This window comes from Orycteropus afer, unplaced genomic scaffold (assembly GCF_000298275.1).
Source record: "Orycteropus afer afer isolate SDZICR_OR568_19922 unplaced genomic scaffold, OryAfe1.0 scaffold00064, whole genome shotgun sequence".
NCBI lineage: Eukaryota > Metazoa > Chordata > Mammalia > Tubulidentata > Orycteropodidae > Orycteropus > Orycteropus afer.
Window position 1 is genome coordinate 8,572,384 of NW_006921651.1, and position 24,970 is coordinate 8,597,353.

Here is a 24,970-nt window from a genome sequence, read left to right on the forward strand (position 1 = left end):
GTTGCATTGTGGTAAACTGTGGTCAATGACATGCGACAAAGTATATGTGAACTGCTGTATGGAAAGTGAATTTGCTCTGTAAATCTTCACCCAAATCTCAATAAATAATAATAATAAAAAAAAAGTTGGTCCAAGAATAAGCTTTAACAATCTTAAGCCAAAGTTTTTACTGGAGTTCCTCTCCTGTGCTTGATATGAAAGAGGAATTTGATTATTCCTGGGTCTGAGAAAACAGAATGATGACCAATAAGTGGACAAAAAGAAGGAGCAGATTTCAGACCTCTGTCAAAAGAGCCTTCACCATTAGAGCTTAGCTATTGCAATGGAACTGGAGTCCCTGGGTGGCATATATGCTTGACCGCTCAACTATTAGCCAAAAGGTTGGTGGTTTGAACCCACCCAGAGGTGCCTCAGAATACAGGTCTGACAATCTACTTCTGAAAGACCACAGTCTTGAAAACCTTATGCAGCAGTTCTACTTTGTACACACGGGGTCACTATGAATAGTAATCGACTGACAGGAATTAACAATACAATGGAACCGCACTATAGATTATGAGAATGAGTTCTTTGTTCCTGGAAATATCAAGCAGAGCGAGAAAATCCCTTCTCAAAGATATTGTTGCAAGTTTACCTGTTTTAGAGCAAATTACTATTAATTTCTGAATTTTTGCAACATCATCAACTGTCTCTACTTCTGCTACCCATTTGCTCCCAAATCCATTCTTTCTCCTCCATACTTTCCTCATTCTAATTCCTTCAGTAGATGAACATGCTCTCCTCCAGACAAATCCAGGTGTTTCCTTGCCTATCCCATGACTTCTCAGTCTGAGTTTCTACTGCCTTCAAAAACAAACAAACAAACAAACAACTCATTGCCATCAAGTTGATTCTGACTCCTAATGAGCTCTGTTGGGTTTCCAAGGCTGTAAATCTTTACGGAAGCAGACTGCCTCATCTTTCTTCCACAGAGCAGTTGGTGGGTTCAAACCACTGACCTTTGGTTCAGCCAGATGCCTTAACCACTACATCACCAGAACTCCTTAGGCCCTTAAATTGCCTGGATAGAGCAAGTTTGACTATTGAATACCTTTTTTGTGTCAGCTTCTGTATTTGACATTTTTCCTTATTTTTTCAGTACAGCAACCCTGTTAAAATTCTATAGGTTTTGAGTTTTGTTTGTTTGTTTTTAACTCACTTTAAAGAAGAGGAAACCCAATGACATAAAGGTAGTAAGTGCAAAACTGGGACTGAACCAACATTTTCTAAATCCAAATTCTCGTCCTTTAACCTAGTGAGAAAAGAGACAAAAGGAAAGAAGGGAAGAGGGAAGGCCCCTCAGACCTGGGCCACGGGTTGGACGGAGTGAGGGGGAGTTTACAGGGAATCCTACATGCTGAAAATTTGTACCTGGCATTTTTATCTCAATAACTATTAAACTATAAATATTGATGTTCAATATAGTTACTGGGGAACTAACAAAGACAAAAGAGGAAACTATAATATATTTGAATTAAGCATAAAGGAACACATGCTTTTTGATGTTAGGTGCCTTTGAGTCAGTTCCGACTCATAGCAACACAGTGTATTGTAAGGTTGCCCAATCCTGCACCATCTTCTCAGATATTTCCGTTTGAGCCCATTGTTGCAGCCACTGTGTCAATCCATTTCATTGCAGGACTTCCTCTTTTTCACATGTAATATAGTAACAAGTATTCATGTCTTTAAATGTTTGTCAGATTAACATTGCATAAATTATATTTAATTTTAACGCTACTCTGTTTCATATAGTATGCTCAGTTTTCATGTGGTATGTCATCTAATCACAACCTAAAAAAGAGTAGAGGTGCTAATAGTGAAATACTGTTATTTAGAGATTGTAAAGTTGTGGACATGGACATGCCAGTCACCGTGTGTAACACATAATAAATGCCTAATGGAACTGAATCAAGCATCTGCACCAGGGATGAGGGAAGATGTCATGTAATTGTTTGATTTTATTCCCTAATATAAGTAGCCATCAAATTTTTCAAAAGAATGGACCCTTTGACATAGCAATTCAACTTTTAGGATTTTATAATCACACGTAACATAGTTAATCAGTCTCCTATTGCTTATGATCCTACTTTTGTGAGCTGAAAATTAAAGAATGTAAAAAAAAGGACTAAATGTTGTTGAGTGGCTAGTATGAACCAGGCACTTTAGGTTTGTTATCTCCTTAATTCTCAGTTAACCCCATGAAGTCGATACTAAGAAAACTGAAGTCTGTAGATTCCAAGAATCTTGCCCAATATCATATAAATAGTAAATACCAGATCTGGAATTTGAGATCAGATATCTCTGGCTCTAAAACCCATACTCTTTCCATTGTATCGATGACTTATAAATGGCATTTTGTGGAAATGCCTTGACATGCTGAAGGAGGCCAAGGGGAAGACTGAGTGGGTAGAAATTATCTCCCACACTCACTTCAACCACAGCACCTGCTTTAAAAAACCATCAAAAAAATATTAACCATTGTACAACATCAAATATTAGTATGGGGGTTTACAATTTAAAATAATTTCCAAATAAAATAATATAGATAGGGATAATAAATCAAATAGGAGCTACAGATGCAGGTACTTCTCAGAAATAACCAATCACCTCACCAAGATTAGTTTTCTTGGTTTGAAGACTTACTTAAAGTCATAGTCTTGTGTGTCAATTCAGTCAATTGACATAACATAGTTCATAAAGTTCATATTTTACACCTTAGTGTGATGAGTAGCATTTGAGTCCTAAAGCTTGCAAGTAGCCATCTGAGATACAACTATTGGTCTCTATTTGTCTGGAGCTAAAGAGAAAAAAGAAAATCTGAGAATCAGAGATGGAATGGGAATATAGGACTGATTGTCTCCTTGAAACATGGCCTTCTCTGCCTTGAGACCAGAAGAGCAAGATGATAACTGACAACCACAGCCAAACATTCTGATCACGGTCACAATAGTTGGATCCTGATAGAAAGGGAAAAGAAAACATGGAAAAGAACTTCCAGTTCTCAAAGAATCTAGATTTCCTGGACCCATTGAGACTAGAGGAATCCCTGGGACTCTTTAAACGTTGAATGGAAACTATCTCCTGAAATCATCTTTTAACGAAACAGCAAGCTAGCTAAAAAAATAAAGAATTTCACCCTTGAGATCTGTGCCCTTTTGAAAATTATCTGAATGAGATTAAATAGACAACAGTTACTCTAAAACATAGTTGCAAAGTTTGGGGTGCAGTGAGACAAAAGTAATAGGAGTGGAACAACTATAACAGAGGAGAATGGTAGCATAAACTGAAGAATATAAACAATATCACATTATGTGATGACATTGTTAAATGGGAATTTTGCTGTGTACACTTGCACCAAAGGAGAATAAAATTTTTTTTTTAAAAAAAAAAAAAAGAATTTTCATATATTCTGTAATACACACCAGTATCATTAAAATAGGAGCTCTGGTGGCATAGTGCCTAAGGCATTTGACTGCTAACCAAAAGCCTGGATGTTCAAACCCACCAGCCACTCCTCAGAAGGAAGATTGGGCAAGCTACTTCTGTAGAGATACCGCCTCAAAAACCCAAGGAGAGGTTGCTATGAGTCGGGACTGACTCAATGGCAATGAGTTTGGTTTGGTTTGGTATCGTTAAAATGAAATAATCCATCATTTTTCATCAACCAGGGAGACCTTAGTAGGTTAGAAAAGGCACCCAGGAGTTAGTTACAAGCATTTATGAATCAATAAAAATTGATTCAACTCAGAACTTTGCAAAGATGAGGGAGGAGGGACTGGAGGATGGAACGGGGTTAGGATAATGAAGGTCACCAAATCCTGGGACAATTGCAATTTAGTCTTCAGAATAAGGAACCCGAAAAAGAAGTTCCCACAAATCTAGATGGGCCTGTTTTGGTGAAATGTTCATAACATAGTGTCAGCACGACTTGACATTTCACTTAAGCTGCCTAACAAAAACCAGACATCATCACACCAATGAGTGCCAAACTTTGTTACAATTTTAGAAGAGGGCTCTTTGACTTTAATTTGTTCCTAGGATTGATTGATTGATACTGGAGGTTGTAGGAGAAGATTGACTACAGGGTATTTTGCCTGGGGAGTTGAGCAGGAGACTAAAAATATTTGAGACCCACTTCCTGCACTGAGACTTTTGCACTGATGTTTGTTTTCTTATTCCAAAGTTGGGGAAACCTATCAAAATGTTTGAGTATTCTTTCAAACATATCACATATTTCTATTACTTTAACATGGGGAGAGGAGTGGAGATGGAATGGGTGTTAAATTACTTTCTGTAGAGGAGGAGGGAAGGATTTTCCCTACTACCTAATTTGTATTATGGAATTCCTGTCAGTTCCCACACTGCGAGCGATGGGGTTTCAAAGACCAAAGTTTTGTTTTGTTTTGTTTTGTTTTAATTACAGTATTAGCCCATAAGTAGGAGTGGAACTAGAGCAGATAAAAAGTATACAATTTCTTTGAAAAATACCCAAAACTTTTCAGGCTATGAGAACCGGAATGGAACCCTGGACTGTTTCCTCAGCCAACAGAGACATCTGGCTAGAGAAATATATTTGTAGTGCCCTGCTCCAGATTTTATCTGATTCTTTTTTTATTTTTATTCCAGTTGCTACATTGATGGCCGGGTGGTCAAGGTGATGGACTTCCTGAAAACTCGCCTGTTAGACACACTCTCTGACCAGATTAGGAAAATTCAGAAAGTGAGTAAAAGTGTCCTGGGAAGAAGAAGAAAAGCGAGTTTGGGGGTAGGGCAAGGAAAAAGTCACAGGGTTCCAGCTGGACTTCACCACTGTGGGAACCAGGTGGAAAAATAGTGCAGTCTAGATGGGCGTTGTCCTGCGATCCCTCACGCACTGTGCCTTGTTAATTAATGATTGCTATTTATTGTTTTTCAAACTGAAAAGGATTTCATGTGTACTATATCAGAATCTGGTAGCATAGTGCCTAAGGCACTTGACTTCTAACCAGAAGGCTGGTGGTTCAAACCCACCAGCCACTCCTCGGAAGGAAGGTTGGGCAATCTACTTCTGTAGTGATACTGCCTCGGAAACCCAAGGAGGGGTCGCTATGAGTCGGCCCTGAATCGACCGCACATAACAACAACAATAATTTAATAACATAATTTTTAATAATTTATTTCTAAATTATAAATTTCTTAAAAGATGGACAGATTTACTTTGTTATTTTCTTATTGTGGGAGCTTATTTTGTGTTAATTTAAAGAGAATGAATGATTTCATGTAATAATGTCATCCATTCATTCAGTGAAATTCATTCAGTGAAATGTAGGGATTTGGCAATGTTGAGTTATATTTAGACTATTCCTAGGTTCTTAGAATCAACCAAGTGACACCTTACTTTTGTAAAGATTGGGGGAAAGCTATATTACAATAAGCAACTGCATATAGTTTCTGTTATCAAGACATCTTTGGTCAGTGGTCCTCAGACTACAATCAGAACCACCAATGGTACTTGTTAAAATTTCCAGTCTTATTCCTGATTTAGTATGCTGGATCCCAGAAATCTCTGTTTTTAGTAATCGTCTTTCAGGTGGTCCTACCCACTGCAGGTGTTCCTTAGGATCACATTTTGAGATAGACTGAGTTAGTGACTTCTGAATTATGAGGCTTTTATGCCTGCACCTTCCTTGAGCCAATCCAGGGCGGCGGCGGTATGACGTCTTATGTGGATCAGTCAGATTCTTTTCCAGCAAATGGGGACCTTTGAATACTCAGCTCTCTCTTGAGCAGATTAAACAAATATTAGCATAAGAACGACAACACATAGGCCCTCCTTAAATATGGGTTGAATGGATAAATGAATGGACAAATGAATGAATGGCTCATCTATAAAAGTAACTGAAAGAAAGCAATTATATAAAAACTCTTTTGAGAGCTGAAGTGGAAGTTTAGATCCCTTTTTGCATTAATACCAAAGTCACACTCAGATTACAGTCTCTGAGTTGCTTTGTTCTCAAGGGATTTTTAGAGTCTGAGAAACCTCAGGATGTCTGGATTCTTACATCCCAGTCTGATCCCTAGGGAGCTCTGGTAGCGTACTGCCTAAGGCACTTGACTGCTAACCAGAAGCCTGGTGGTTCAAACCCACTAGCCACTCCTTGGAAGGAAGGTTGGGCAATCTACTTCCGTAGTGATACCACCTCAGAAACCCAAGGAGGGGTCGCTATGAGTCAGGTCTGACTCAACAGCACATAACAACAATGACAATCTGATCCCTAGGGATCAGATTCATTGGCCAGTGTTTTGGCTAGCACCCTTCTGTGTCACTGTTACTGTTAGGCAAGACCTAGGAGAACTATGTTATTTGAAATATCTCTGTTTGACATTGGCATAATGATAAACATTTACTGAGCACTTAGCAAATATCAGGTAAAGTGTCAGGTGTTGAATACAAAATGGAATAAGACATGGTTTCTGCCCTCAAGGAACTCACAGTTTTAAGGCTTAATAGTTACCTTGAGCAGCTTGAAAGACATCATTTAATGCAATAGAATGTCAACCTGTGGAACACTACAGTTTTTTAAGCACATTATGCTAAACTAATATCAGGTATTGGTCTTTAGAAACCAAAACCAAAACCAAACTCACTGCCGTGGAGTCAGATCCGACTCATAGGGAGCCCTCCTTGGGTTTTGGAGGTGGAATCACTACGGAAATAGTTCGCCCGGTCTCCCTTCCGAGGAGTGCCTGGTAGATTTGAAACACCAGCCTTCTGGTAATCATTCAAATGCCTTAGGCACTAGGCTACCAGAGCTCTTTAGAAAGAGGGGGAAAATTTCATGCAGTCATCCATTAATTCTTCATTCGATGTATATTTATTCAGTGCTTATTATGTTCCAGCCACTATTTGAAGTACTTACATGACAACAATGTAAAAGATAAGGAAGTCTTTATATATTTTTATTTTTCTGCTTTTGAATCTAACCCTTAGCTAACTAAGGGTTGTTATTGGAAGTAAAATGATTTAGTTGTGTCATGGTGCTGGCCGTGACGGTAATAACTGTGCTCATGTAATTAGTTCAGTTTAACAGGTGGCTCTGGGTAAAAACGAAGACAAAGGTCTTCAGAAGTAGGTCCTTCCCTTTCTCCTCACAGCCATCACTGCCCCGCCCAGTGCTACATGCTCCTTAACCATCACAGAATGTTCAGAGACCAAAATAATGGCTGAGCTTACCTCCTGATTCATCTAGAAGCAAAGAAACATAAGGAAAGGGGCTCAAACCCTGTACACAATGGAGAACCAAACCTTTAAAAACATATCTAATAGACATGGAGGGAGGGTGTCAAGTGCCACTTCAGGAGTAGCAGTGGAGCCCTTGCCAGAAATGACCACATATGCAGGGGAGGGACAGACTTAATAGCAGGGTCTGGGGTCATCTTGTCCTGATTATCTTTTGCTGTATAACAAATTATCCCAAAACTTAGCCACTTCAAACAACCATTCCTTATCCTCATGGATTCTATGGGCCCAGGACTCACAAAGGGCAAAGTGAGGATGTTTTGTCTTTGCTGCATGATCCATGGGCTCTCGTTCAGTTGAGAGATTCAGAGGCTGGGGGGACTCGTGTGCTGATGCCTGGGATCATCTGTTGGCTTGTTCACTCACAGGTATGGCAGTTAATGCTGGCTGTTGACTGGTACATTAGCTGGGGCTGAAAGCCAGAATACCTACATGTAAAATCTCCATGCAGCCTGGGCTTTCTCTCAAGGTTCTAAGGCCAGGTGCCCAAGACAGAGAGCCAGGTGAAAGCTATATCACTCTTTCTAGTCTACCCTCAGAAGTCACAGGGCATCACTTCAACCATATTCTTTTCATTGGGACCGTCATAAGGGCCCACCCAGTTTCAAGGAGACGGGAAATAAACTCTTCCTCTTGATGTGGAAGTGCCAAAATTCTAGAAAAGGATATAGTACCAGAAATATTGTTGTAGTCAGTTTTGCAGAATACTGTCACAAAAGTGCTATCCTCTCTATCTCATTCAGTAGCCCTTCGGTCATTTCCTTGATTGGTTTTCTTTCCCAGCTCTTTCTTATGAAGTTCTTGCCGGACACTGCCTTGCACAGCTTCTGGTGTTGGTGTTGCTAGATCATAAACTAAAACCAAAAACCTGCTGCCATCAAGTCAGTTCTGACTCATGGCAACCCCATGTGTATCACAGTAGAACTGTGCTCAAAAGGGTTTTCAATGGCTGATTTTTCTGAAGTAGATCACCAAGGCTTTCTTTCGAGGCACCTCTGAGTGGACACAAACTGCCAATCTTTCAGGTAGCAGCCAAGCACTTACCTGTTTGTGCTGCCCAGGGGTGCCAATCACTTGAAATCTGATCCAGTGGATAGACATTCCATTGGCAGCAGCCTTGACCCGTGTGTCATAGTCTCCAGGATGAGACTCTCTCTCTACAGTCCAGGATGTGCTAAGCACTGACCTGCTTTGGAGATGAGGACTAGGAGAGCAGAGCAGTATCCCCAGGCTTTAGTGGTTGAAAAAAATGCTTTGGCTGTTCCCAAGTTCTGGGGGCTAAGGAGTGGGCAATTTGGGAAATTAGAGTCCAAGGTACAAACTGGGATAGACGGGCCAAACTTCTTGCTTACTAGTCTTCAAAAGCATCTTGGAGATGTGCCTGGAACCTGCATCCAAAAGCTAGAAGTTGAATCTTTGGGTTTTTTTTTTCCCCTATTCTGCAAAGTCCTAATGATCCCCCTGGGGCCCACCAAAACCAAACCCAAACTCACTACCATTGAATACATTCCAACTTGTAGCTACCCACTTTGGGTTTCCGAGGAGGTAAATCTTTATGGAAATTGATTGCCTAGTCTTCCTTCTGCAGAGTGGCTGGTAGATTTGAACCTCCAGTCTTCTGGTTAGCAGTCAAATGCCTTAGGCACTATGCCACCAGAGCTCCTTTGCTCCTTTTTGGCCCACAATGATGGAAAAAGGGCAGCTTTCCCACCAAAATGGAGTCATGCCAGGGAGTTTGGATAAATAGTGGTGAGACTGTATTGAATAGGAGATAGGACACAGGATTTGAAGTCTTATGAACTGGATTGTAGCTCAGACTTGGCTGGGTGACCTTGGGTCAGTCACTTAATTTCTCTGATTTTGTTTCTTCTTCTGTAGAATGAGGATGCTAAGAATACTATCCTGCCACCCTCTTAGTAATATGAAAGTAGTCACAGGATGTCCTGTTTTGTTAGTGGCCATTGAATACTAGTTCTTATTGCTGTTACAGTGAAACTTGTGAGAGCCGGAACTTGATGGAACTGTCTTGTTTTTTGAGTCTTGCAAGTGTTCTGCCTTGGACAGAGTACAATCTTACCACTTTTCTATCGCTGTCTATTGCTGGAAGATATTTCCATTTTCTTTCTCTGACAAGTTTCTGCCTTACACAGTTGCCAGCTTTTGCAGGCTTTGCTGTATTATTATTATTGTATTTTTTATTATGGTTATTTTAACAAGCTATGTTACTAGAGAAGCTTCATGCTACCTTTGTCCTCATCTTTGTCTTTGCTTTTATTTTTTTTCTCTTTCTGCTGCCTTTGAACCCTGGGGAATGTGATAGGTGATTTTTTTGGCACCTGAAAGGCAATGACTAAATCCTAAAAACAGCTGTGGTTTCCAAATTTGGACTGCCACTTACCAGAAGAATTCTCAGTTTCTGAGCAGCAGGTAAATTACCAGGTTATATGAAAAGCTGTATGATGCACTTTAAAGCCAAATAGACAATGTTTGGACAACCCACTCCTTGGATGATCCACACACTCTCTCCCTTCCATTACAATGAGGATAATTGACTATGTTGAGAGATAAGTCCAAGGAAAGTGTTCATAATCTGACAGTGCAGTAGAGGCAGATGGGAAAGTGAGAGATGTTTGGGATACAGTGCAGATGGTATAGTGTGGATAGCTGGGCTGACTCCAAAACAATGACATAAGAACCAAGAAGAGCCACTTTGGCTTAAATCCCTTGGACTCTATGATTTGTGTCTTCATCTCCTAGAGGAATTCGAGGAGGAAATAACACTTTTTGATATTATTTTCAGCAATTCAATAAGCACAGGAAGGAATTGGTGAAATCCCAGTCGTAAGGGAAGTATTTCCAAAAGTGCTGTCCATATGATTGCATTTTGAATACTAAATGAACGGAGCAATTGGCTTCCCTATTATTTTAAAATTTCCTTCTTTCCTTCCTTCCTTCTTGCCTTCCTTCACTTATGCTTATAACATTCTTACTATTTGCCAGGGCCCTAAGGATAAAATGATAAGCAAGACTTTATGGTCTACTAGGAAAGATAGTTAATGAATCAATCAATAATAATAAGATGTGATGACTCCTATAATAGGAGACATTTAGGGTGCTATGGATGCCTCAGTTGGAAGTATCTACCTTAGTTTGTAATGGAGGGGAAATCAGAAAGCTTTTCCAGAGGAAATGACATTTAAACTTAGACCTAAGGATAAAGACATTCTAATTTGTACAGTTTTTCTTAGAAGTGGTAAGAGGACTATTGGTGACAGATATGTATGGGATAAAGGAATGATTTATGTGGTTCATAATATGACTACGATCATTCTTCTGTTACTATCATCATTGCTTGTGATATTTAATGAAGGCCAACTCTTCTGAAGTCTCAATAAATGCAATGACATATCCCTTCTTCCAATGTACCTTAATTGAGGATTTTGAACTAAGTTGTAGGATCTACGACCTGCAGGAAGTAGGTAAGTTGGAAGGATATTTAATCCTTTTGAAGTAATTAAAGAAACATGTGTTCTCAACCAACCTTCTGGGGAGTCTTTGATACACAGAAATAACTTTTTATAGGTAACTGGAAGCACAATTAAAGGAAAAATGAGGACAATGAAAATGTTAAAATTTCTAATGAAGAAAACTGTAAAATGAAAACACATTAGTAAGGTGAGAACAATAGCAGCACCACAGAAATCAGTGTTGATTGAGTTATCTATTCACTGTTTTTTTCAACCAAGTAAAATGCTTATTTCAATATGCCATCACCCACTGAGTTGTAAATATGGAAGTGGTGTTGGTGAGTGTTTTGGTATGTATGTTTTCACCACAATAAAAAATCAGAAAAACTATGTCATTAATTATCATAGTGTCTATCACTTATCAAATGTTTAATAAATGTTAGTGAGAGGGAGGCTGGAAGGAACAGATTAATGAGCAGAATAAAATAGTAGAAGACATGTAAAGGAAGTAATGTCCTTGTCTCATTCGCCTTTAGATGTGCTGTTTCTGCTGCTCACATTGCAGAAGAACCTTATTGAATACAAGTTTGTAGCATAGTGTTGAATAGATAAAAGTTGATTTACACAGCGTAACTGGGCTATGTCTACATGTAGGCATAGTAGGAGAGTGTCTTCTGCATGTGTATTTATGGATGAAGGAAAACTCTTTTTGAGGCCTGAAAGGACATTTCAGTCTGTTTTCTAATGCCAGATATTTCATTTGAGACAAGTAATCTTTCTTTCTACATTTGTAGGATAAAGAAAAATATAAGTAACCTTTGAAGGAGTAAACTACACAGGTTTAAATTCATACTTAAATGTTAATATCAGATAGAAGATCCTTTCCCAACAGCAGGTTTTGATGGAGTGGAAGAGAAACACAGGCCAAGAAAATACTCAGGGGGAGGCAGAGGACCCTAAATACAAATTCCAACCAAAAAACCAAAGTCACTGCTGTCAAGTCGGATCCAACTCATAGCGACCCCTCCTTGAGTTTCCAAGGCAGTATCACTACAGAAGTAGATTGCCCAACCTTCCTTCCGAGGAGTGGCTGGTGGGTTTGAACTGCCAGCCTTCTGGTTAGCAGTCAAATGCCTTAGGCACTACACTAACAGAGCTCCCAAATTAGGATACATTAATGTCTTGGAGTAATATCCATGGGTGATTTTAAGTTTTATGGGGCCTGAAGGTTATATAATAGTGACTGCTCTAGGAGAAAGGAAGCAAAACAAATTTTCAAATTTTAAACACATGTATGACTATATGACCATGTTGCTAGGGCTCTTCCCAGGTCATTGGTAAAGGCCTTTTCCCAGTAAATTAGCTTCTGTGATTCCACTTGTTGTAAATCTACAAATGGGAGAATGTGGCCTAAGGAAAAAGTCGGGCTTTTCTCCGTCTTGTACAGAACACTAATAATATTACAAGGAGCTCTGGTGACACAGTGCTTAAGCACTCAGCTACTGACTGAAAGGTGAGCAATTCCAACCCATCAGCTACTCCATGGGAGAAAAGACCTGGCAATCTACGCCCATATAGATTATAGCCTAGGAAACCCAACGGGAGCAGCTCTGCTCTGTCCTAAAGGGTCACTGTCTCCGTTACCTAGTGCTGCTACAAGAGAAGTATCACAAGTGGGTGGCTTGAAGAAACAGAAATTTATTTTCTTACAGTTTAGGAGGCTTGAAGTCCAAATTCAAGGTGCCAGGTCTAGGGGAAGGCTTTCTCTCTCTGTTGGCTCTGAAGGAGGTCCTTGTCTCTACAGCTTCTGTTGCCTGGCTTGCAGATCTCCATGTGGCTTGACATCTCTCTCTCTCTCTCTCTTTCTCTTTTTTTTTTTTTTTAATTGTGATTTGGGTGGAAGTTGACAGAGCGAATTCACTTTCCATACAGCAGTTCACATACACTTGGTCTCATGACATTGACTACAATTTACCCCAATGCAACAGCTCCCCTCCCACTTCCTCCCAACAGTTACTTCTTTCCTGTGTCCATCCCTCCATGTATTCCTGCCCCCTGAGCTGTCTCCCTGTGCATAAGCAGCCCTTCTTTCTCCCATAATTGCTCTCTCCAACAAGTGTATCTACCTCAGGTAAATGTTCAACTCATGCCTTTGATATCTCTCTTACCCCATCTCTGCTTCCTCAGTTGTGCTTGCTTGTTTTAATATCCTTTATATCTCAAAAGAGATTGACTCAAGACACGTCCCTATGTTAATCCTGTCTCATTAACATAAAAAGACAACTCATTCTCAAATAGGATTATAACCACAGACATAGAGATTAGGATTTACAACACTTATTTTGGGGAAACACAGTTCAATCCATAATAGGAGACAACTTGGGGTGACCTTCCAACCTTTTCACGTGGAAGAGGAGGAGTATAGGGTTAGAGCAAGAAGAAATTACTTCTGAGGCTGGTCGTGCCTATGGCTGGTGAGTAGACTGTCCAGGGTGCCTGAGGAGCTGGTTAGTCACAGAAAAGGACTGAGAAAGAGACAAAGAGTGATTTATGTGCAAGAAGCTGCTTTCCAATCTCTCTCACCGTTAGCACTTATCCTTGAACATAGTCATTGCTTTGGGACTCTGAAAATTTCTTCCTTATTTTCCTACATATGCTCATAATTTTCTTGCCTCCCCAGTGACTTTATCTTTTTTGTATATGTTCTTATTTTAATTTTATGTTTTGTTGCAATTATATTCAACTGCCTCTCTGTAGTTTGAGATAGCAAGAGCAGAGAATGCAATTTTAAATCCTAAAAGTGTCACAGAAACAGAAGCCACAAATTAAAAATTGATCCAATACCAAAAGAAAATGGGCAAATACAACACTCTGGAAGAGGGAGATGATAAAAAGAAATTATACAGAAAAAAATTAATGAAACTGACAGGAAATGCATTAGACAGAAGAAATAAATCAGGAAGAATGTGATGAGATATTGGAATGGCTGAGCTCAGAATAGCTCAGCTTGTCTAATCTAAGAAGGACATGTTAAATATGGAGGCAGTTTTATCAACTAGAAGCTTCTGGCTCTCCTCAAACAGGAAAATTCAATTAAAGAGTAGATAGAGCCTTGAAATGGAGCTGTGAGGATATGGTGTTTACTTATCAGTTATATTCTTTGACACTTAGCCTTTGCATTGATAAAATGATACTCTTTATTTAACAAGTATTTAATAAGCAAAGTAACTGTCAAGCATTATGTTATGTACTGTAGGACCTGACAATATACTTCTAAAAAAGTTGGCTGATAAAAACCTTATGAATAGCAGCAGAACATTATCTGATACAGTGCCAGAAGATGAGCCCCTCAGGTTGGAAGACACTCAAAATATAGCTGGGAAAGAGCTGCCTCCTCAAAGTGGAGTGGACCTTAATGACATGAATGGAGTAAAGCTTTCAAGACCTTCATTTGCTGATGGGGCCCACTCAAAATGAGAAGAAAACAGCTGCTGGCACCCATTAATAATAGAAACATGGAATGTATGAAATATGAATCTGGGAAAATTGGCAGTTGTCAAAAATGAAATGGGACACATAAAAATCAATGTCTTAGAGATTAGTGAGCTGAAAAGGACTGATAGTGGCCATTTTGAATTGGAGGATTGTATGGTCCACTGTGCTGGTAATGACAAATTGAAAATGAATGATGTCACATTTATCATCCAAAAGAACATTTCAAGATCCATCCTGAAAGTACAACACTGTATCTATACACCTACAAGCAAGATCAGTTAGTATGACTATTATTCAAACTTATACACCAATGACTAAGGCCAAAAATTGAAGAAATTGAAGATTTTTACCCATTTTTAGAGTCTAAAATGATCAAACATGCTATCAAGATGCATTGATATTACTGATGATTGGAATGTGAAAGGTGGAAGCAAAGGAACATGGGTAGTTGGAAAATATGGCCTTGGTGATAGAAATGAGGCAAGACATCACATGAGAGAATTTTGCAACACCAATGACTTGTTCTTTGCAAATACCATTTTTCAACAACATAAGCTGTGACTATACACATGGACCTTGCCAGATGGAATGCATAGGAATCAAATCAACTACATCTGTGGAAAAAGACTATAGAGAAGCTCAATATCATCAGTCAGAACCAGGCCAAGGGAAAATTACAGAGCATATCATCAATTACTCATATGCAAGTTCAAGTTGAAGCTGAAGAAAATTAAAAACAAGTCCGTGAGAGTATATCCTGAATTTAGAGACCATCTCAAGAATAGATTTGACTTATTGAACACTAATGACCAAATACCAGATGAGTTGTGGGATGACATCAAGGGCATCATACATGAAGAAAGCAAAAGGTCATTAAAAAGGCTTAGGAAAGGAAGAAAAGACCAAAATGAAGACAGGCATGTGAGTTGAACATTTACCTCAAGTAGATACACTCCTTGGAGAGAACAATCATGGGAGAAAGAAGGGCTGCTTATGCACAGGGAGACAGCTCAGGGGGCAGGAGTGTATGGAGCTTTGGGTACTGGGAAGAAGTAACTATGGGGAGGAAGAGGGAGGGGAGCTGTTGCATTGTGGTAAACTGTGGTCAATGATATGAGACAAAGTATATGTGAACTGCTGTATGGAAAGTGAATTTGCTCTGTAAATCTTCACCCAAATCACAATTAAAAAAACAAAAGACCAAAATGGATGTCAGAAGAGACTCTGAAACTTCCTGTTGAATATAGAGTGGCTAAAGTCAACAGAAGAAAGAAGTCCAAGCTGCACTGAAACCAAGGCTCCAGGAATTGACAGAATACCAATTGAGATGTTTCAACAAATAGATGCAATGCTGGAAGCATTCACTTGGCTATGCCAAGAAATTTGGAAGACAGCTACCTGGCCAATCAACTGGAAAAGGATCCATATTTTGCACATTCCAAAGAAAAGCAATCCCATAGAATTAGAAATTACTGAGCAATACCATTAATATCACACACAAGTGCAGTTTTGCTGAAGATAATTCAAAAACAATTGTAGCAGTACATTGACAAAGAACTGCCAGAAAGTCAAGCTGGATTCAGACGAGGACATGGAATGAGGGATGTCATTGCTGATGTCAGATGGTTCTTGACTAAAAGCGGAGATTACCAGAAAGATGTTTATTTATGTTTTGTTGACTATGCAAAGGGATTAGACTGTGTGGATCATAACAAATTATGGATAGCATTGCAAAGAATGGGAACTCCAGAGCACTTAATTGGGATTATGTGGAACCTGTCCAAAGACCAAGAGACAGTTGTTTGAACAGAAGGGGATACTGTGTGGTTTAAAATCGGGAAAGGTGTGTGTCTGAGTTGTATCTGTTCACTGTACTTATTCAATCTGTATGCTGAGCAAATAATCTGAGAAACTGGACTGTATGAATAAGAACATGGCATCAGGATTGGAGGAAGACTCATTAACAACCTGTGATATGCAGACGAAACAACCTTACTTGACGAAAGTAAAGATGACTTGAAGATCTTTAATGAAGATCAGAGACTACAGCCTTGAGTATGAATTACACCTCAACATAAAGGAAACAAAAATCTTCACAATTGGAACAACAAAGAACATCATGATAAGTAGAGAAAATATTGAGGTTGTCAATGCTTTTATTTTACTTGTATCCACAATCAACACTCATGAAATAAACAGTCAAGAAATCAAATGATATATTGCATGAGGCAAATCTGTTGCAAAAGATCTCTTCAAAGTGCAAGAAAGATGTCACTTCAAGGATTGAAGTGTGCCTAACCCAAGCCATGATATTTTCAGTCCTCTCATATACATGCAAAACCTGGACAATGAAGAAGGAAGACCAAAGAAGAACAGATGCCTTATAATGTTGACAAAGAATATTAAATATATTGCAAACTGGCAGAAGAATGAACAGATTTGTCTGGGAAGAAGTATAGCCTGAGTTCTCCTCAGAAGCAAACATGGTGAGACTTTGCTGCATGTACTTTGGATATGTTATTAGGGTGGACCATTCCCTTGAGAAGGACATCATACTCGGAAAAGAGGGTCATTGTAAAAGAGGAAAACCCTCAATGAGATGGATTGACACAGTTGCTATGACAATGGACTCATACACAGAAATGATTGTGAGGATGGTGCAGGACTGGGCAATGTTTTGTTCTGTTGTACACAGAGTCACTATGAGTCACAATAACTTATGTTGACAGCACATAACAACATTTGTTGTTGTTATATGCCGGTGAGTCGTCTCCGACTCATAGAGACCCCTTCTTGGGTTTCCCAGGCAGTGTCACTACAGAAGTAGATTGGCCAATCTTCCTTCCAAGGAGTGGCTGGTGGGTTTGAACCACCAGCCTTCTGGTTAGTAGTCAAATGCCTTAAGCACTACACCACCAGAGCTCCTAAAAGAGCATTATGGAGTTGGAAAATAATGAATCCATTTTGTGTAGTGAGCCATACATCTTGTGGGGAGAGATGAGAGGAGAAGTAACTAAGGGATTGTCATGAGGAATCTTAGATCCCAAGATAAATAATTAGTATTGTATCGTGTTTGTCCATCATGTCTAACACATTCCCATGGACAAATGGGTTAAATACTTGATAGTTTATGTGCAGTTACTGGTTCTTTGCCTTATTTTCCCAGTTCAGGAAATATCTCATGATTCTGGTGAATGGAAACAACATGAATGTGATAACTTTGAATCCATTCTTTTTACTTTTAAGTAAATCATTCCCCAAAATCACGGCTTTCAGTATTATCAGAAACAAGTCACTCATAACACATCTCTCAACTATTCAAACAGACCTTTCTGTGGGTACACATAATGCTGCCACCAATAGGGAACCACTGAAGGTGCTGAAGCTGGAGAGAGATTTGTCAAGTTACCAAATAGCAGCAGAATGGAGGATTGACTGGAAAAAGAAGAGATTAGAGCAGGAAGACCAAGGGAGAAATAATAGGATCCAGAACTCAGGCAGGAGCAGTGAGGAAGGACAGAACAGAATTAGTCAAATCCCTCCTCTTCTAATATCCAAACCAAACAACCAAACTCAATGCCGTTGAGTCAGATCTGACTCATAGTGACCCCTCCTTGGGTTTCTGAGGTGGTGTCTCTACAGAAGTAGATTGCCCAACCTTCCTTCAATTGACTCTACTCCTATAGTAGAGTCAAAAAACAGATAACAAGAATGGAAAGAGCTGTAGAAATATTACTGGCTTTTATCTTGAGCTCTTGTAAATCAATAAGGAACAAAGACTTCCAAGAAGCTAGGGTACCCCAAAAAAAGAGCTCTTGCCATAAGTAAAATTTAACAGTCTTCCTGAAGTTATTCCACTCTTTCTAACTGTTATGTTTAAGGAACCAATTCTGGTCACTTAAAGAGCTACTGTTTCTCCTGAAATCCTGGGGAAGGTTGATTTCCAAGTAGATGAGATGCTGAAATTAATGGACTCCAGCTTCTTTTGGAGGGTGGGCCATCTGCCAGGACTGATTAGCCCAGCTGGCCTGTCCACTATTCCTGTTTTATTGCTTCCTTTCTCATTAAGGAAGGTGTTGGGTTTGGATAACCATAAACAACATGTCTGCTGCGACAAGGCTACCATCTCTTGCACAGCCAGTGGCTGAGACCAGGCTCTCAAGAGTGTTTTTTAAAAGACTATTTGGATCACAGTTTTGGATGCAACATATCAAGAAAATACAGGAAAAGGAAGCCCAGCTTTGAATATGTGCCACATAAATGGTTATTTTCATATTTTCACTGTCTGTTTTGTTTAGTTTTTTAATTCAAAATCAAAACCAAACCCAATGCTATCAAATCAATTCCCACTCATAGTGATTCTTTAGGACAGTGTAGAACTGCCTCATTTTTCTCCCATGGAGCAGCTGCTGGGTTCAAACCACTGACCTGCTAGTTAGCAGCTGAATGCTTTAACCACTACACCACCTGAGCTCCTTTTCAAATTCAAAGTGGTAGGGAGCTCTGGTAGCATAGTGGCTAAGACACTTGCCTGCTAACCAGACGGCTGGCGGTTCAAACCCACCAGCCGCTCCTCGGAAGGAAGGTTGGGCAATCCTACTTCCATAGTGATACTGCCTCAGAAACCCAAGGAGGGGTCGCTATGAGTCGGGGCCGACTCGACGGCAAACAACAACAACAACAACAGGGAAAGTAAAACTGGAAGCAAACAAATTAGTGCTGTTTTCCCAAATTTCTCTCCTTTCTCTCACCCATTCTCCCTCAATATATCCATATAAAACAGTCGTCAGTCCTCAACCTCTGAAATGTAAGGGAAGGGAGCTCATACCATGCTGTTCCAAAAAGCTCAGGGATCTGAAGCCACCGTTGGCCACTTCCTGAGCTGTTCTGTGGGTGCTCTGAAGCTCTCTTATCCATACAGGCCTAAGGGCTGAAGCTTATTTGGCAACAAAAGAACCACTTAGATTCCCTGCACCCCCACTTAACCAATCTCAGCATTTGTACTTCTTCCCTCTCCCCAGACAATGTGTCCTTTAGAATAACCTTCACTGGCACATCATTTCTCACCAGGCCCTATACTCTTTTTCTTTCTGAAGGCCTGCAGTTTTCCTTCTTCCAGCTCGGGGAGAATCATATTTACTCAGAAAACCACAGTGTTGAACTATAGCCCTCTGTTTCTTAGCGTTTCACTTTCTAAGGGAATTTTGCAGCTGGTTCCATCTGCTTTTTCTGCTCCACCCCCTTTTCCCCTTTGCCCATCCTGACTGCCTCCCCAGTCCCAATCAGCACCTAGCCTCAGTCTCTCAGGTGTACCTCAGGTGGAGGTACGGACCTCCACTATCCATCACTGGGATGGTCTTCTCTGCAGATGGTAAACATACAGTTCATCAAGTCTTCTACCACGTTCCAAACAGTAACTGTTCAGCAAATATTTGTTGATGTGTACTGACCACTCCTAGAGCCTTTAACATTAATACTTTGTAGCATTTGGCTGCTAACCAGAAGGTCAGCTGTTCAAACCCACCAGCTGCTCCACCGAAGGAAGGTGGGGCGATCTACTTCCCTAAAGATTTACAGCTTCGGAAACCCAGTGGAGGTCGCTATGGGTCAGAATCCACTCCATGGCAGTGAGTTTGTTTGCATTTGAGGAATATCTTGTCCACAAAACATTTCATATAACTGGTTTAGGTTTTATATCAAAGTTCTTCCTCACTGTGTTTTGTATGTTCATGTGGCTTTTCTAGAAAAGAACTGGAATTGCCCCTGTGCTGAGAATGGATAAATGAACTGCTCTGAATGCTAATTATGTTTATGTGAATTTAAATGCTGAACTGGCTTTTCCCTGCTACTTAGCATACATCTGGGCTATTACTATCATCACAAGCAGTGTGGCTGAAGGAAAAGCAGCAAACTCAAATGTTAGACTGATGCAAACACAATCTCCTGTGTCTTGCATAAGTGGTTCAGATAACATTTTGTTTACACTTATAAGCACTTATTATGTGCCAGGCACTATTCTCAATGCTTTATAAATATAAATCATTTAAATATCATAAAATCCTTTGAGGTAGATATTATCATTATTCTCATTTCACAGCTAAGGAAATTGAGACACAGAAGTAATGTAACATACTCAAGGTCACACAGTATGTAAATGATAGGAACAAGATTCAAACCCAGGCAATCGGTCCCCAGATCTCATGTCCTTAACCACTACTCGTAACTACCTTGCCAATAAAAATAATTTTTAGCTGTTTCCTTCCAAATCTCCCTGAAAGAAGATAATTCAGATAAACTTTTATATATATAGTATCTATGTCCTTGCAGAGTTCTGTACACATAGCTTTTTATAAGTCCAACGTTAATCTAAATTCAAGTCCTCACTTAAAGGAGCTGGACTTTGAACCCCTTTTGGAATATTACCATCTCATTATGTGTGTAAGGATATAGAAATTGCGCTTCAAGTTGGGCATGCCACCCATCCAGCTAAGTACTTCTGACAAATGCCCCCCAGGGATGAGTGGCGGAAGCACAATTTTCTCTTTATCTTTAATATCAGAATATTACAATGAGCTTGAGATTCAATAGACTCCTTCTGATATCCAAATCACATTGGATTGTGATTTGCTTTTAACGACTTCTGGAGTATCGGGATTCTATATATAAATTACTTGCTAAGCAAAGTACTTCCCTTTCTTTCTTGGAGATTTCCAGAGAAATTTCCATATTCCCTTTTTTCAGAAGGGGCAAATCTCTTGGCCTGATAGTCTGAGATTTCCCAAATAAGCATGTGCTGCCCTTATCTACGTCTCTGGGTAGTACAAAAGGTTAACACACTTGGCTGCTAACCCAAAGTCCACGTGAAAGAAAAGCCTGAGGAATTGTTTCTAAAAAATCATCCACTGAAAACCCTATGGGGCACAGTTCTGCTCTGACACACAGGGTGTCAACTTGAGTTGGAATCAACTGTACAGCAACTGGTTTGGTGGGATTTTTTTTTTTTTTCCCACTCTTTTCTGAATCTTCCATTTTGTTATAGGTTTTCATTGGATGCTTTTATTTTTCCTGATCGTAAAGGTTGTTTATTCAATCAAGATATGGCTTGCAATTCTTTGAGCAGTTCATTTTCCCTTTCTTGGTCATACAGCATCCTTAAAGAGTGGTAGTTTCTTGTGGAATTCCGCAAAGACAGGTTTGGAATTGTATTAACTGTATAGTGGCATGATTTCTAGTTGAGCACTTACTCTGTGCCTGGCACTCTTCTAGGAGGTAAACGCAAAAGTAAATAAGACAAGATTCTCTGTCTTCAAAGAGCTAATGGTTTAGCGTTTCTAGGAAGTAATCCAAAGAGCCTCCTGGTGACAGATCAGAATTCTACCTCCAAACTATATGAACATTGGACTATTTCCTCTGGATTCAAGCATTACCTTAGAGGGATGCTCATAAATATTCATCTGCTAGGTCTACGCCCTTTCCTACTTAGGAAAGGTTAGGTTATATGCCATCGAGTTGGCTCTGACTCATCGTGGCCCTATGGACAGCAGAATGAAACACTGCCCTGTCCAGCACCAACCTCACACTCTTTGCTATGCTTGAGTCCATTGTTGCAGCCACTGTGTCGATGCATCTTGTTGAGGGCCTTCTCCTTCCTGTGATTGGCCTATCTGGAGACTAAGCAGACACAGCCCTTAGCACAACTCTGTCAAGTATGATCCCATCTTATGGATGGGGAAATGGAAATTCAGAATGATCAAAGAAATAACGACTATAATATGTTTATCACTTTACAGCTCTCGTGATGTCTTTCATATGCATGATCTAATAGCAACTACAGTGATATTTACATAAATTAGTTCATATCACTGTCGATTAAATCCCTCCTATAGCCAGAATGCTCCTTAGAAATGAGAATGGCCAAACTTCGTCTCTCATACTTTGGTCATGTCATCAGAAGGAAGCAGTCCTAGAAAAGGACATCATGCTTGGTAAACGAGAGGGACAGTGAAAAAGGGGAAGACCCTCAACAAGACGGACTGACATAGCAGGTGCAACGATGAGCTCAATCATGACAAGGATTTTGAGGATGGCCCAGGACTGGGCAATGTTTTGTTCTGTAATACGTAGGGTTGCTATGAGTCAGAACTGACTCAGACGCATCTAACAACAAGAGCATAGTTTTCCATCACATTCAGAATAAAAGAATCTATCTTATCCACCCATTCCTTCTTCGCAGACTTTTTTTTTTGTTTTTTTCTAATCTTTCATCCTCTTACCTACTGTTGTTGTTGTTAGGTGTTGTTGAGTTGTTTTCAACTCTTAGTGACCTCCTATGACAACGGAGAACTGCTCCATCGAGTTTTCTAGACTGTAATCTTTACGAGAGAAGATCGCTCAGTTTTTCTCCCACAGATCCACTGGGTGGGTTCTAAGGGCCAACTTCTGGTTACCAGTCAAGCTGCTCAACCATTTGCACCACCAGGTCTTACCTACTACACTCCAGATAATCTTTTGGTGCTACCAACTGAACAATCTTATTCCCCCTCAGTTCCCTCTTCGGTGCTACTTCTCCAGATCCATCAGATGGTTTGCTCCTTTCCCTCACTGAGATATCAGCTTAGATACCACTTTTTTTGGAGGGTTCTTCCCTGACCACTGTCTAAAGTATCTATCCTCTCTTCCCTGTTAAGTCATTTTCTATCACATTACCTGGTTTCATTTTCTTTCTGGCTCTTATTATTATCTCAGTTTCTTGTTTACTTATTTATTGTCAGTTTCCTTCCCTTGACTAAAATATGAGCCAATGAGAGAAGATGGTTCTCTTTCATCTACTTCTTTTACTCATTTATTGCTTACTGTTTCATTCATTCTCTTCCTAGAGCACTGTTTGGCTACAATTAAACTCAAACCAAAGTCACTGCCATGGAGTCAACTCGACTCATAGCAACCCTACCGTGGGTTTCCAAGGTGGTATCACTATGGAAGTAGATTGCCCAGTCTTCCTTCCGAGAGCAGCTGGTGGATTTGAACCGCCAACCTTCTGGTTAGCAGTCACATGCCTTAGGCACTACACCACCAGAGCTCCTTGGCTACAATTAGGTAGTCAAAAAGTATTTGTTGAATGAATGAATAGATGTGCCTGATGTTACCGTTAATGTTGTTTGATAGAAATCCTTAGTCCTTTTCTATTCTCATTTTTTAAAAATATATATTCTCTCTAGACAATTTCATCTACTTTTATGGCTTTTTCTAATTCTCTTACTATTTACTTCCAGTCTAGGTTTTTGATTCTGAGCTGACTGACTCTAACTTGTATTTGGCCTTTTTTTGTGTGTAATTTTAATTTTCATAATTAAATATACTCTTTATTTTGGGGCAATGGGAGCCAAGGAGACCTACATTAGTATTACCAAATGCAAATACATTGTAACATTTTATATGTGGAAGGGACTTATATTTAATCTATTCCAAATTCATAGCTTTTCATGTTCATGAAAAAATTAAAGTCCAGGATAAAGGCTGGCCCAAAGTCTCACAGCTGGTAAATGAGAGAATCTAAAGTTTCCAGAGCACACTTCTCTTTCTACATCATAATTATCTGCCTACCTAGACTCTACCTCTCCTTTTGCTATGTCTTCTGTATAATTCCATAGCTTTTATTATATTCACAGAGATGTGCAGCCATCACCACTGTCTAATTCAGAACATGCTCATCACCCCAAGGAAACACCATACCCCTTAGCAGTCACGCTAACTCCTCCCTAATCCTCACCTGTCTTCACCTTAGGAAACCACTAACTTACTTCTGTCTCTAAGCATTTGCTGTATGGATATGTTATATGAATGGCATTATGACCTTTTGTGTTTGGATTTATTCACTTAGAATAATGTTTTCAAGGTTCATCCATGTTTTAGTATTTACCATTTTGTTTTGTTTTATTTAACCAAACCCCCTTCCTCAAACTACTTTATTCCATATCTATCATCAGGCACAAAATTAAACACTAAATATCCTCAAAACCAAAAACAAAAAGAAAAGAAAAGAAAACCACAAATACATTCCTCAGCTCTAGTTGGGGTTCGAAAAGATAGAAGGAAGCACCAAGTTTATCATGAATGTAGACAGTTTATTTGCCCCAGATCCCAAGGGAAATCTTAGATCTGGTATTTTAAATGCACCTGATGGCTTTTTTTTTTTTTAATTTTAGGTGCTTTTCTTGCTTTCTTATTTGCATTATGTCCACCGTGCCTTGAGTGGGGCACTCTGAGTAGTGTTGGGAAGGATGAGAGGATTACATTGTGATGTCCTCCAATGATTTTCTCTTTCTGAGTCCAAAAAGGAATGCATAGTTTATCTTTAACAACATTTCAGTTTGATTTCCATTCTAAATTCTCAGGATCTTACTTCCATTCTTGACCACAATCCTTATTTCCATCCCAGATTTGTATAATTTTTTTTATACCTTTCTGTCCTAAAGTGTCAAGCAGTCAGCCAACCCTGATTTTAAAGTAGGTTTCGAGTAATATGCAAATTCCCTAATAAATGGGGGAGAGAAAGGGCAGTGAGCTGGATGGAAAAAGTACTATAACTGTTAGCTGTTGTCTGCCCATCAGTTTGGGGAAAGCACCATTCCGGCATATATGCTGCAACCCACCTTCGTGTGTGTGTGTGTGTGTGTGTGTGTGTGTGTGT

At 39.6% G+C, this 24,970-nt stretch overlaps 1 protein-coding gene across 1 annotated transcript in view; it reads left to right on the forward strand.

Moving 5' to 3' along the window:
- The window catches only part of HPSE2 (heparanase 2 (inactive)), a 967,353-nt gene that overhangs the window by 735,408 nt on the left and 206,975 nt on the right, over positions 1 to 24,970 (forward strand). Inside the window, 1 exon segment of the mRNA XM_007940039.2 lies at positions 4,666 to 4,759. Within this exon segment, the coding sequence (XP_007938230.2) occupies positions 4,666 to 4,759 (94 nt within the window).